The 14,628-nt window shown below is 40.2% G+C and overlaps 1 protein-coding gene across 3 annotated transcripts in view; it reads left to right on the top strand.

Moving 5' to 3' along the window:
• The window catches only part of LOC128733427 (translation initiation factor IF-2-like), a 145,626-nt gene that overhangs the window by 125,644 nt on the left and 5,354 nt on the right, over positions 1-14,628 (top strand). For 2 of the 3 annotated variants that reach the window (XM_053827001.1, XM_053827000.1), the window contains one exon: positions 9,660-9,818. In XM_053827001.1, coding sequence (XP_053682976.1) covers positions 9,660-9,818 — 159 coding nt within the window. The remainder of the gene's footprint in view (positions 1-9,659; positions 9,819-14,628) is intronic. The other variant, XM_053827002.1, reaches the window with a different exon arrangement.

Below are 14,628 nucleotides of genomic sequence, written 5' to 3'. Positions count from 1 at the left end.
TAGAAAATATTCTTGCCCTCGAAAACCTTCACATGCCAAATTTGGTTCCATTTGCTTGATTAGTTCTCGAGTTATGAGGAAATTTGTATGGAAGCCCCCCCTTTTAAAGAGGAGAGGAGTTATAATTCCCCTAATAATGAGGGGAGGGGTCTCAATTTACCATAGAATAAATTTTTGTCACCGAAAACACCCACATGCCAAATTTTGTTCTATTTGCTTGATTAGTTGTCGAGTTATGCAGAAATTTGTGTTTCATTTGTATGGGAGCCCCCCCTCTTAGTGGGGGGAGGGGTTTCTAACCATCACTAAAACCTTTCCTGGCCCCAAAAACCCTCTACATGCATATTTTCATGCCGATTGGTTCTTTAGTTTTCGATTCTATAAGGAACATACGGACAGACAGACAGACAGACAGACAGACAGACAGACAGACAGACAGAAATCCTTCTTTATAGGTATAGACTAGCTGACCCGACAAACTTCGTATTGCCACAAATTAACCTGTGTTGTACATAAATCATGAATCTCGGATGATCTTTGTCACAATCTCGAGTTTTGCAAGCCCCCCAGTGGGCGGCGCTATAGATAGTTTTTGTGGTCTTGTATTGACTAATGTTGTATGGAAGAGTCTCGAATTTCTCGAGTTCGATTAGTTTTTGAGTTTCTGTTTCATTTGCATGAGAGTCCATATCCCCCTACCACAGGGGTGAGAGGTCTCTAACTATCGTAAAATAAATTGAAGACTCCAAAATCTCCCACATGCCAAATTTGGTTCCATTTGATTGATTAGTTCTCGAGATAAGAGGAAATTTGCAATTCATTTGTATGGAAGCCCTCCCTCTTAAAGGGGAGATGGGCCATAACTCGCTTTCTAAAGAAGAGGGGGGTCTCAATTCACCATAGAAAAAAATCTTGCGTCCAAAACCACTTACATGTCAAATTCGGTTCCATTTGCTTGATTAGTTCTCGAGTTATGAGGAAATTTGTTTTTCATTTGCATAGGAGCCCCCCCCTCTTAAAGTGGGGAAATCCAAAGAAAATATACCATAGAAAATATTCTTGCCTATAAACACCCACATGATAAATTTGGTTCCATTTGCTTGATTAGTTCTAGAGCTATGAGGAAATTTGTATTTCGTTTGTATGAGAGCCCCCCCTCTTAAAAAGGTAAGGGGTCCTAATTCATCATAGAAAAAATGGTTGCCTCCAAAAACACCCACATGCCAAATATGGTTCCATTTGCTTGATTAGCTCTCGAATTATGAGGAAATTTGTATTTCATTTGTGTAGAAGCACCCCCTCTTAAAGTTGGGAGGGGTCCTAATTCACCATAGAAAATATTTTTGCCTCCAGAAACCTCCACATGCCAAATTTGGTTCTATTTGCTTGATTAGTTCTCGAGTTATGAGGAAATTTGAATTTCATTGGTATAGGAGCCCCCCCCTCTTAAAGTGGGGAGGGGTTCTAATTCACCATAGAAAATATTCATGCCCTAGAAAACTTTCACATGCCAAATTTGGTTCCATTTGCTTGATTAATTCTCGAGTTATGAGGAAATTTGCATTTCATTTGTATAGGAGCCCCCCTTCCTAAAGTGGGTAGGGGTCCCAATTCATCATAGAAAAAATGTTTGTCTCCAAAAACACCCACGTGTCAAATTTGGTTCCATTTGCTTAATTAGTTCTCGAGTTATGAGGAAATTTGTATTTCATTTGTATAGGAGCCCCCCTTCCTAAAGTGGGGAGGGGTCCCAATTCGTCATAGAAAAAAATTTTGTGTTCAAAAACCCCACGTGCCAAATTTTGTTCCATTTGCTTGATTAGTTCTCGAGTTATGAGGAAATTTGTATTTCATTTGTATAGGAGCCCCCCCTCCTAAAGTGAGGAGGGGTCCCAGTTCATCATAGAAAAAAATTTTGTCTCCAAAAACACCCACGTGCCCAATTTTGTTCCATTTGCTTGATTAGTTCTCGAGTTATGTGGAAATTTGTATTTCGTTTGTATATGAGCCCCCCCTTTTAAAGTTGGGAGGGGTCCTTATTTACCATAGAAAATATTCTTGCCCTCGAAAACTTTCATATGCCAAATTTGGTTCCATTTGCTTGATTAGTTCTCGAGTTATGAGGAAATTTGCATTTCATCTGTATAGGAGCCCCCCTTCCTAAAGTGGGGAGGGGTCCCAATTCGTCATAGAAAAAAATTTTGTGTTCAAAAACCCCACGTGCCAAATTTTGTTCCATTTGCTTGATTAGTTCTCGAGTTATGAGGAAATTTGTATTTCATTTGTATAGGAGCCCCCCCTCCTAAAGTGAGGAGGGGTCCCAGTTCATCATAGAAAAAAATTTTGTCTCCAAAAACACCCACGTGCCCAATTTTGTTCCATTTGCTTGATTAGTTCTCGAGTTATGAGGAAATTTGTATTTCGTTTGTATATGAGCCCCCCTCTTAAAGTTGGGAGGGGTCCTTATTTACCATAGAAAATATTCTTGCCCTCGAAAACTTTCACATGCCAAATTTGGTTCCATTTGCTTGATTAGTTCTTCAGTTATGAGGAAATTTGTATTTCATGTGTATAGGATCCCCCCTCCTAAAACGGGGAGGGGTCCCAATTCATCATAGAAAAAATTTTTGTCTCCAAAAACACCCACATGCCAAATTTGGTTCCATTTGCTTAATTACTTCTCGAGTTATGAGGAAAATTGTGTTTCTTTGGTACAGGAGCCCCCCCTCTTAACGTGGGTAGGGGTCCTAATTTACTATAGAAAATATTCTTGCCCTCGAAAACCTCCACATGCCAAATTTGGTTCCATTTGCTTGATTAGTTCTCGAGTTATGAGGAAATTTGTATGGAAGCCCCCCCCCCCCTTTTAAAGAGGAGAGGAGTTATAATTCCTCTTATAAAGAGGGGAGGGGTCTCAATTTACCATAGAATAAATTCTTGTCACCGAAAACACCCACATGCCAAATTTTGTTCTATTTGCTTGATTAGTTGTCGAGTTATGCAGAAATTTGTGTTTCATTTGTATGGGAGCCCCCCCTCTTAGTGGGGGGAGGGGTTTCTAACCATCACTAAAACCTTTCCTGGCCCCAAAAAACCTCTACATGCATATTTTCATGCCGATTGGTTCAGTAGTTTTCGATTCTATAAGGAACATACGGACAGACAGACAGACAGACAGACAGACAGACAGACAGACAGACAGACAGACAGAAATCCTTCTTTATAGGTATAGATTCATTCTCACGCTCACTCACAGTTACGTATCGCACGAGAGAATGTCTATGCTGTTCAACAACGAATTTGTATGTATATGTGTATAGCTCCGGGTAGCAGTTGAAGCAAAGCAGAATGTGATCAAGCGGGAAGAAATATGTGTGAGTTTTGTGCTTTTTGCTATGAAAACACAAAAACTCACGCGTGAGTTTTTTCTGCATAGGATCAAGCTGACATGATTCACAGTTGATTTTGATTTTTGATGAATTTTGAGATTTTGAGTTTTTAACATCATTATCACACACTACCCGCAGCGCCATCAGTCTGTACAGCTTGTTCAGACATGCCTGATTGCGCATACTGCCCAATGCTGAGGTCGAGGCCGGTGCCCCATACCTCAGCAACGATATGGCTACGCCGGCCCTCAGACGTCTTTTAGGTCCATATCCATTTAGTATAATGGATAGCGCAGTAACCGCCGTTGACGCCTTACCACAAACATAATCGACATTGCTGGTGAAGTTCAACCTGTAGTCTGCCATGACACCCACCACGAACAACGTGACTGTACGGACGATGAAAGACTGGAGCGATATCTAAGCTATCACAGCGTACAGTACTATGAATGTAACGGAGAGCTTGGCAGTAACTTGTATAAAATCGTCAAAATTCTCAATGTATAGTCTGGAAACTGCAAAACTAGGTCAGCGAGCAAGAATGCTACTGCAAACTCTTATTCGTCATACAGTCAATATGCAGGTCCTTTGAAAATACGACAATGTCTGACTATCGGATGTGTTCGGAGTGATGCCGCTATGGCTGCGGAAGTATTTGGATAACCAAATGAAAAGAGATGCCAAGTTAGTCGAGGAGCTCGTGCTGAATATCTTCCGATTACTCCAAGCGTCAACTCGAATAAACCGTAAAACCAGGCTCGTGTGGAACGTGGCCGCCACCGTCTATGGAGTCTCCTTGAATTCTATCTTACTTAATTTCGAGAATTTCGTGTGGCAGAATGTGGCGATATCCGTAAGATATTGCACCACGTGTGAATGCCATAAAACGACCAACACTAACACCGTTTCTTTGGTAAAGACGAGTAAGTAGAGGAACCAAGTGTATGCGTGGTACAGGTCTAAGGTACTGGTATGTAAAGAACTTAGTCAACGTGTTCTACAAGCAGCACCAAATCGACCGAGGATGTGCTCTTAAGCGTGAAAACCAAGAAGGAAACAAGGCATTTGATTTAGGATGCAAACGAACGTGGTTGGCGAACAGCTGGATAATGCGTTACATCGGTGCTTCGCATACCTGCAGGTATAATATAGCCTCCATAGTGATCCTTAACTTCTTATCCAGCAACTTCTATCCCTACCTCCTCGTGGTATCAACCAGAATACGAGCAACCTTTGTGGAGATCGGCTACACAGAGAAGGAGGCTCTCATGCGAACACTGAGTGTAGCAACGAGAAATAGCCTTTTCAGCTTTGAGCACCTGCTCCCATGTTAGGGGCGGCTCTCGACAACTTGACGATTTCTAATCAAGTGCGCGATTGTTCACCAGATTAGTAACGGTTCACGGCAGCGGGCGGTTGAAATAAGAAATGTGTTGTCTCGGCACTACATCCAAGATGGCAGCCCCATCACGAGACACGGTAGCGTGGCCCTAGTAAGAAAACCTACCTAAACGCTATAGTACTTGCTAGATAGAGTCAGTAGGATCGTTGCATCAGCCCCGTAATTGTCCTGTACTCTAACAACCAGCTGCGAAGTCTGTCGATAAAAAAGGGCCAAGTCTTAGAAAAACGTTTAAGCCCAAAGCTTCGTTTGTCTACCTAAACTAATCTTACTGCGAACATTCAAACAAGTACGGATCGGAATATATGACATCTACCTAGGCGCCGAAGCCAGGACGACGAATGGAAACTCGGAATTTGCAACTGTAGGTAGCTTGAACTACGCAAACTCGATATCGTAGCTCTGCTGGAAATTGCTTTCCCCAGCATCAGAACATGCCTCGCACAATACGCCATCTCGGCAACGATACATTATGCTACCGTTGCGACAATGATAATAGACTCAGAAGAATAGGTGCCTAATCATGTCGGCAATCATCGGTATCACCTAAATTACTGAGCCGAGTCAGTCGTTTGCAGCCTGTTAAACGAGTAAGACTTGGGAGATTCTTCAAGGCAGTAATTTAGGCTTTCATAGAAATCTGACTCAAAGGAGAGAAGGTTTGGAAGATCCACTGTGGAAAGCCCCAGTTTTACCAGAGCGGTGACACTACCAACGAACTGGGAACGGGCACTGTATGGTTGAGCAAAAATCAGGATCGCGTGATAGATTGGAAAGTGATAAACGAGAGAATATGTCTATTGAATATGAACTGCCGTTTCTTTAATTACAGCATCATCAACGTGTATTGCCCACACTAAAGTAGATCAAAATCTTCATCGTGAATATGAACGTCCTGGCGGGTATAGAAAAAATATATAAACCGGTGACTGAGCTAGGGATGCCACATATAATTCTGCGTTTTTTGTTGAAAAAATCTGGCCATCTGTACAGCAAGGAAAAATATCTGTGCAAAAATCTGTTCAATGCAAAACAATGAGAGTGAAAGAGACGGCGATAGTCATTTTGTTTTTTCTCGTCTCTTTCGCTCTCATTGTAAATCTTAAAAATCTGTTTAACCTGTGTGGCAAAATTCTGTATTCTGTTTATACAGATTCTGTACAGGCGATTTCTTTCAAATATCTGTTAAACACAGAATAATCTGTGCATGTGGCAACCCTGCCTTGACGGTCAGATAGTTTCATGTCTAAATAATTATGACAATTTAGTGCTTAAAACAATTGGAAACATGCATTGAATACGCATATTCGACGAAGAAAGTTGGCAGTTTTCAAAAAAATTGCTTTGAGCTGAGTTCTGACTTATCTGCCATAGCTGGTCTCAATCGACTGTATCGTATGCAGCTTTGAAATCAAAAAAATGTTATACGTGGGACCGTTGTACTCCGGTATTTCTGCATGATCTGTCGGTGGTAAAAATTTGGTCCGTAGTTGCGCGAGCCCCCTGAAGTCCGCCTGATAATTCCCTACGAAAACGTGTGCTACTAGTGACAGCCGGCGTTCTGCTCCTCCCAAGTCGTTGGCCGTTATCGTTCGTGTCGATAAGCAGGTTATGGAGCCGCGTCAAGTGAGGTTCATTTCAGTTCTAATTCGACTCCTTTAAAGTGCAAATAGTTCATAAAATTATGCTTCTGTTATAATTAAATTGCTTAGGCGCATATTTTGACGCCAAAGGAATAGAAAAACCAAAGAAGGGATTAAAGCGAGACGTCCATTTATTTGCATTTGCATATGTTCGAGCAGCCCTGCCGGAAATGAAATAACATAATCGGATTGATTTCATTTTTAGGAATAATAAAATCTTTCGGATCGAAATAATATCAAACTAACCAAATTAGTTGTTTGAGAATAGGTTATTGACATGCGGCTGAATTGCACTGCCCTCGACTATTTAATTGTTACCAATCGATTTGTGAATCAAATAAAATTGAGGATCTGATATTGACTTCGGATACATAATAAAATATTGACTTTAGTCTTAAAAATTACCGTACAAATCAACACAAAGCTTTGATTATGATAGACCAAATGTGCTCGAAAATGTCATAAAATTATTTGCGTAACAATTGCCAAAACCAAAACAATTGGCATAAACACCGGCATGCAAAATTGTAAACTGATAATGGGCGAATGTACAAAGGCAAATAGAAAGTGTTTAAGGGCATTCAACGGAACTATCATAGGTTTCAGCGGTAATTAAAATATAATTGGTGGTGCAATGATTCTGTTCTCAATTTTTTTTTTAAATATATATTGCTTATCATTAGACGGTTAAGTGTGGCAGTTTTCTTTCTTCGTGTTCTTTCTTCTTCTTGAGTTTTTTTTTATAAAAATTAAACTGGCACCACAGCTGTTGAGTGCTTATTGAGCAATTGAAAAATAAGCATTTTCCACACGTTTCCAACGGGCTTTCGGTAATTGGTTTCAAGATTCCGGAAAGATGGCCAGTTCTAACTACCTAATGGCTTAGCACAGTTGTTAGAAACAGACGTTCTGTGGAAGTGGAAATTCGGTGGTTGATCAACCATTCCAAAAAAAAAACTAAACTTATAAAACAAAGTACAAAACTAAGGTTATACTTTGAGTACATCCGAGATTTATAATTTACGTCATTTAGTTCAATTTGTGGCAATACGAAGTTTGCCAGGCCAGCTAGTACTTTTAATAAACAAGGGGTTTTCATTTTATTGCAAGTAACGTGTGTTTTCTTCTAAACAATTCCAGTTTTATGCTTGCACACCTAGTAAGTGCTTTATTTGAATTTTATAACATAGATCAGTGATGGCCAAACTGTGGCCCGAGAGCTGCATGCGGCTCTTGAATATGGTCCTTGCGGCCCGCGGACTGGTTTGGTGGATGGTGGACGGGAACTACAGGTTGAATTTATTAATGTCAGACGTCATTTCGGGCCACGGATCTATTGAGGAGATCTGATTCTGACCGCATTATGCTTATACCGTAGCCACCACTTACATAGATTGGTTTGAAAAATATTTGCATAGAGCTTTGGACATGCAAACGAAAATAACTTACGACGAGGATTTCTTACCTGGTGCTCGCCCAACAAATTATTTTTGCACGAAAATCAAAAACATAATTATTAAATATTACTACGTGTTAATGTTTACAAGTTATTTAACTTTTTGATGTAAAAAACCTTATCGAAAAAGTAATGTTGCTTCAACAAACCCGAACGATGCAATGTACACTTAACAACTAGCAATTTCCTACATTTTTATTACGCAACCATCTAGAGTATCATATTGCGAGACCATCAAAACACGCCACACTGGTAGGACATTTCGAACATGCTTTTCACTAACTAAACCCGGCCTGATCCCATCCGAATCAAAAGCGGCACGTTTTCGTGCCAATCATCAACCGGCTTTGCTTGCCGGTCTGGCTGCTCGGTAGCACGACACAAAACTGCCGGTTGTTCGTAATCGTCATGTTTTAAACCAACTGAAAAACCAACACACAGTCGTTTTCTATTGCGGTCCTGATACGGATAAAAAAGACTCAGCTTCTCGCTGCCATCCTGCGGAATGTAGTTCTATTCTTCCCTACGTACCACCTCACCATTTCAAGTTCCGTACATAAAGCATACAATTTTGCAGATTCTCTCGTTTGGCAGAACCGGAGCTTATAAACATTGCGCCATGCGAAGAAATTTTCTGTTTGAATTCAAATTATAACCGGTACGTGTTCCGAGTAACTAATCGTCAAACTGTTCCTAATAAAAAGTACGTCCAAAGGAGGCTGGGACATGCTTGTGCCTTCTGGACCCCGACAGCCAATTTGGCTGAAAGGATACTGACGAAAGGCACGGAGCAACGAGAGATTGTGTTTCGACTCCAAAAAAGAGAAGTGCAAACCAAATTATACGCTTCTGGTGGCAAAAAATGACGTTTTGCTGGTAGGGCTTCTACCGACAAATCCTGTGGGTTTTTGGGGCTTTGTGTGCTTTGGCTCCGGTGCAATTGTGGCAATGTGGCTTGTGTGCATCGGAGTGCGGATTGCGCGAGGCTAATCGATTTCAATGCAATTGTTAGCCGGTCGGTCTGTAGGTCGACCGAACCGGTTTCCACTAAAAACTCGATCACGTTCGAATTGAGGTTGACAGTGGTGATTGCCATGTCATGTCCGAGCCCTTCTGCTGCGCTAACGTTTGTTGATGTTCGTGAATTATGGATATTTATTTCGTCACATGACGTCCGGCTGATGCCCGCTCTAAGCGGCTGCTGCTGGTGGCAAATACAATTCGATTGGGTGGAAATTCAATTTAGACTGTTTCCGGGCGGTTAAGCTTGTAGCTCAATAAACGAATGCAAATCACTCTAATGGAAATCGGCAAGGTCAGGAAACTGCAAATTTAGTAATAGTATGGGGCAATATGTTCTGCAAAATAACACAGCGCTTTTCGCTGGCTTCTGAAAAAGAATACAACCTCGATTGGTACAAAAACAAGTGAATCAAGAATCGATATTATTAGAGAATAAAACCACCCACAAAGCTATTGTTTGAATAATGTTTGCGATATCGCGCAGAAAGGAAGCATAACAAATGTTCATTTGCGTTTTTGTTCTGTACTCGATGACCTCCATATCGGATTACAATTTTAAGTTTTACTTTATTCTACTCTACGCAACTCTACTCTACGCTACTCTACTCTACGATACTCGTATGGTAGAAAACGCTGAAAAATGCTAAACGATTTCAATTCCCGCAAACCAAAGTCGACTAAATTGTTTTCAAACCCTATTTACATACTGTCAATAACTGCAACGCTGGTGTTGTTTTTCTTTCCAGAATACGGACGGCAATGTACGGACATCGGATGTCTCTCGAGCCAGGTGTGCGTGATGGCCTACGATTCCTGTTCCCTCGGACAGCGCGAAAACAACGAATGTGGACGCTATCCAACGTGCAAGAAGAAAACCGAAGCAGGCTTAGCCGCAGGTCCTAGTGGTAATTATTTATAACAACACACCCACAAACATCCACACAGCTACGGACACAGTGCCTTATGTTTTCCTTTTTGTGTGCTAAAGCATTTTGTTGTTCCTGAAACAACCATGGAATTATCCATTTACCGGTGTAGAATTTTCTTTTATTTACATTCTAAGGATATCATCATTTCGTACCAGTACGCAGGTCCATATATCAGTCTGCATTGTTAGAACCAAACACCGCAACACCACATTGTTGTTCAAGTAGCATGTTTTGTCTGCACGCAAGTCTAACTGTCGGTCGTTATTCATCGTAATTGCAGGTGTCCTAAGTCTCAATCCGGCACCGGAAAACACTAAAGCGAAAGACGGCGTCTATCCCAACATTCCGATCGATCCAAACTACATCTTCGGCAGTGTTCAAACCACCAAATCTCCGTTCTTCAGCAATTACCCTCAACCGGGCGTTGGTAGCCCTGCCGTTTTCCAACCGATGTATCCTCCCTTGAATCAACCTCCACCCGGTGCACAAGTTCCCATTGCCTTTGGAGCCTCTCCCCAAAATCCTTACTATCCAAGACCCCAAAACACAGCGACCACGACCGAACCTAGTCTGTGGAACCAGTTCCTGTACAACAAACAACCAGACAAGCGACCTCGAAACTCGGGCCCTCAGCTAACCTCGTCCTTCCTGCTGATGCTAACCGCATGCTCAATGGCACTAAGCGGTGTTTTGAGACGGACAGCACGAGCCACATTCTTGTTATAAAACTCTTTTCACCACCCACACGGAAGGCTAAATTCCCATTTTGTGTTTACCACCCGAACCATCATCCCGCATTGTTTTCATTCATTGTGTTGGCTTTCTGTTTGCGTACGTCCTACACAATTTCATGTTTCCTCTAAGCTCACATTCATTCATAACTACCACCACGTTTAGAAGGGAAAGGCGTTGAAGCTGTGTATTTTAGTGTGCTAATTAACGATACGAACGGAAAGACTAACAGGAAATGATGATGAACTTGAAACTCCAATTAGAGACTTAATTAAAAATAATAGAAAACATCGCGCCCATCCAGCGAACAGACCGAGAGCAAGTATGGGCAGGTATGTGTGTATCTGTACGTGTGTATGCGCGTATCCCCAACCAACTGGAGGGTAATCCTGAACAATTTGCACCTGCCACCCACTCCGACATTCCTGCACGTCCCGAAATGATAGGCAGGCGTTCGGAATAATGGCACACAATGTACTAGCGAGGAGGGTCCGATAAATCAGCGGAAAATGAGAAACGTTTATTTCGACACTTTATTAGCAGCACGCAGCAAGGAAAAACAACGACGTCCAGTGTTAATTGGCTGTTTTATGAAGTTTGGTCTTGAAACGAGCCCTACAACTGTGCTTAACCATTGAGAGTCGTGAATTGTGGAACTAGAAAAAAGGCTAGTATTTTTTGTAATCTACTCACAGCTTTCGGATTGACAATTCTTTCGAGAATTAGAAAACTTGAAAACCTACTGTACATATATGGATGCTATTGTTTTGGTTTTTCAACACTTACTAACAAGGAATCATCACAGTCAATCACATCAGGCTCAAACAAATACCGTTTTGAATTCTCAGATTTTTTATCAATAAATCTACTTAAAATAGGGCTTCTACAAGTAAAAATTTGGATATATTTTGTAGATTGTAGGTTTCCGAGATTAGTTAACTGATTTGGATGTTCCTAGTAATAAATGGAAGTTTATTGTTGTCACTGAAACATCCTGTTCTGCTTTCACGGAGATTGCACATATTTATCATTGTGTGTCAATGGAGGCGCGTGGTATATACTAATCCTGTGAACTTAATAGCGCACCAAAAAGAATAAAACCACAGTTTATTAATTAAAAGTTAATAGATACGGTTGTAAGACTTTAAACATTTTTTACGCGTTGGCGCGTTTGTTGTTACGCCAACTGTAAAATCATGGGTAGAGTGGGTTTCGCTATCAATCTTTCTCTACGCCGATTTAATGCATAAAATATTTTCATAACCTTCAACAGTTGTGAAAATAATTAGAATAGGGCGGGGGATAAGTACGATGTTTGAAATGTCATCAATTTTCATGAGATATAAAGAAGCACAAAAGTAAAATATATTTTATATTGATGCAATAAATCAATATCTTCACATTCAACTATAAACCATCTGGAGTAATAGTCTTATGCAAAATAAATTCTTAATTTTTCTGATCAAGTGCCGAATCGCACTTTTACCCCACTAGCGGGGCAAAAGTGCGAAGCTTGAATCGATGAAATTAGCACAGCAGTAGCTAACAAAACCATAATATTTTCAATCTGCGATATATTATGGTAAGGAATATTCTCAATTTGCACCTTGCCTATTTTCCGCTGGCGTACTGCAGCCTCCGACAGATCAAAAATTTACCAACCTTTTTTTTGTTTCATCAGTGGATAGACACTGTTTTCCTTCAGTCAGCATCTGTAGAGCAAACAGTCTTCTGCAGAACTTCCATTTCTAGTATCTGCAATATGGTGCATTTTGCATCGTCCATGAATCGCACTTTTGCCCCGTCCGTGAATCGCACCTTTGCCCCGTCCGTGAATCGCACTTTTGCCCCGCTAGGCGCTTGACGAGGTTTGATCAAATTATGGAAAAGCGAAATATATTTTGTAAATTCTTTTTACCGCATTTTCGATAGAGATATGTGAGTGATCTCAAATGCTGCTACAATTTTTCAACAAGTAATATCCTCCTGTTGATATCGTGTTTGCCGTATGATGAAATATTATATGAATATCACTCTAAGATAACATTTACCATGCCTCGTAAACAGCAAACGTTTACGACAGATTCAAGCTATCAACTGGGATGGTGGATGGGAGACTGCATCCATGCTAATGTAGTCAATTTACTCGGAATCTGCACTGATAAACCATTGAAACGCACTTTTACCCCCAACGCACTTTTGCCCGTCCTTGCTCTATTTTCGACAGAAAGAAACCAGAAATATCCGTTTTCTTGCCGGAAGGAACAAAACACTGTGTCTCCAGAAAAAATATAAATTAGTCTTTTAATCCTCAAACCATGAGAACATGAAAATACAAATATTTTTAACTCTTTTACGATTACTGCAGAATATTGGCTTCAAACATATCTACGAAAAGTTCGAGTCGATTAGGGCAACAATCATAAAAATAAAAAGAATTATTTCTGAGTGTCTTATCTGAACCTATGTAGAATTTGGATTAAATGGAAAAATCTCTCCTTGACTCATACGAAAACCCATTAGAATGCGGGGAAGTTATGAATGCCTAATAAAAACGTTACATGTAAGCAGGCTTGGCATGCACTTTGCGCTTTCATTTTGCTCTTTTGGTTACTGCTCCTCAGCCAAGCAGAATTTGAAAAAGTGGTGTATGAGGTATTTGTAGAGCTAGTAATTATCCATAATATTGCTGAAGAAAGTGAAGTTTTATCTTTAGTATTTACGGCGCTGTAGGGCAGCAATGCCGTTGGTAGCAAAAAGAGCGCATTTTTTGCTACCAAGAGGGTAGCAGCCTTATAGCGCCATAAATACAAAATGCACAGTAATGCTTACTTCAGCAATATTGTAGATAATAACAAATTCTACAAACGCCCCCGCCCACTTTTTCGAATTTTGCTTGGCTGAGATGCAGTAATCAAAAGAGCAAAATCGAAGCGAAAAGTGTATACCAAGCCTGCATGTAAGCGAACGAAATCAGCGAGTGCGGGCTCTTAAAGAGAGTCGGAGTCCTACGTAAAAAAAATGTCGAAGAAAAATATTTCTGAAAACTAGTAATTTTATTTCCCAAAACTTAAGTTGAAAACAACGCTAAGGGAAAACAAACAAAAGAGAAGAAAATAACAAATAATAGAAGAGAAAGAGAAAATAAGAAGAGTAAAGATAAAAACGGAGAAAAATAAAGGGAATAGATTAAGGATTTAGAACCAATGAGAGAATGAACGAAAATTAGGAAAGAAGAGTATAGAACAGAAGGGAAAACGAAAAGAAATAGATGAAAAGAGAAAAAGAATTTAAGAGAAAAGAAGACAAGAAAGAAAGGTGACAAGAAAAACGAAAAAGAGAGAGAGAATAGCAAAAAAAAAGACAGAGAATAGAGAGAAACAACTGAAAAACGGAAAGAAGATAATAGATAAAAAAAGAAAATAAGTGGAGAATAGAAGAAAAGAAAAGATAGAATAGAAGAATAGCCAAGCGAAGAAAAGAAAAAATCGTCCTTCAGAATATGACCCTTCTTTATCGATAGACTTCGCAGCCGGTTATTAGAGTACAGAACAATGACGAGGCTAGTGCAAAGATCCTATTGCTCCTATAGCGGCACCGCCCAGCCTAGTTTCGAACATACGACGACTGGCTTGTTAGGCCAGCAGCGTCGTACCCCGGAGCTAACTACAAAATCGTAAAGAACTGAAGGGAGGAGAATAAAACACAACAGAAGAAAAGAAACGAGAAAATAAGAAAAAAAAAGAGTAAGAACTAAGTGAAGCGGAAAGAAGAGAAGAGCAGAGAAAAGAAGAGAAAGGCGAATAAGGAAAAAGAAGAGAAAATAAAAGAGGGCATTTTTACACAAAATGGCCGGAAAGGTCTCCGAACTTCAATAACTTCAAAGATGTTGATGTTTTAATTCTTGGAAATTTTTTATAATATTTGTTTCATGAAAGATTATGAATTTACGAAATGGAAAAAAATTAATTTCAAATTGTCCATGAGTTGTTAGACAGCTTTTTCCACTTTTCTCTAGAATGTTTTACCTCTGGATTTTTCCTAGATTACTAGG

The sequence above is a fragment of the Sabethes cyaneus genome, chromosome 2 (genome assembly GCF_943734655.1).
Source record: "Sabethes cyaneus chromosome 2, idSabCyanKW18_F2, whole genome shotgun sequence".
Taxonomy (NCBI): domain Eukaryota; kingdom Metazoa; phylum Arthropoda; class Insecta; order Diptera; family Culicidae; genus Sabethes; species Sabethes cyaneus.
This window is presented reverse-complemented; position numbering and strand designations above follow the sequence as displayed.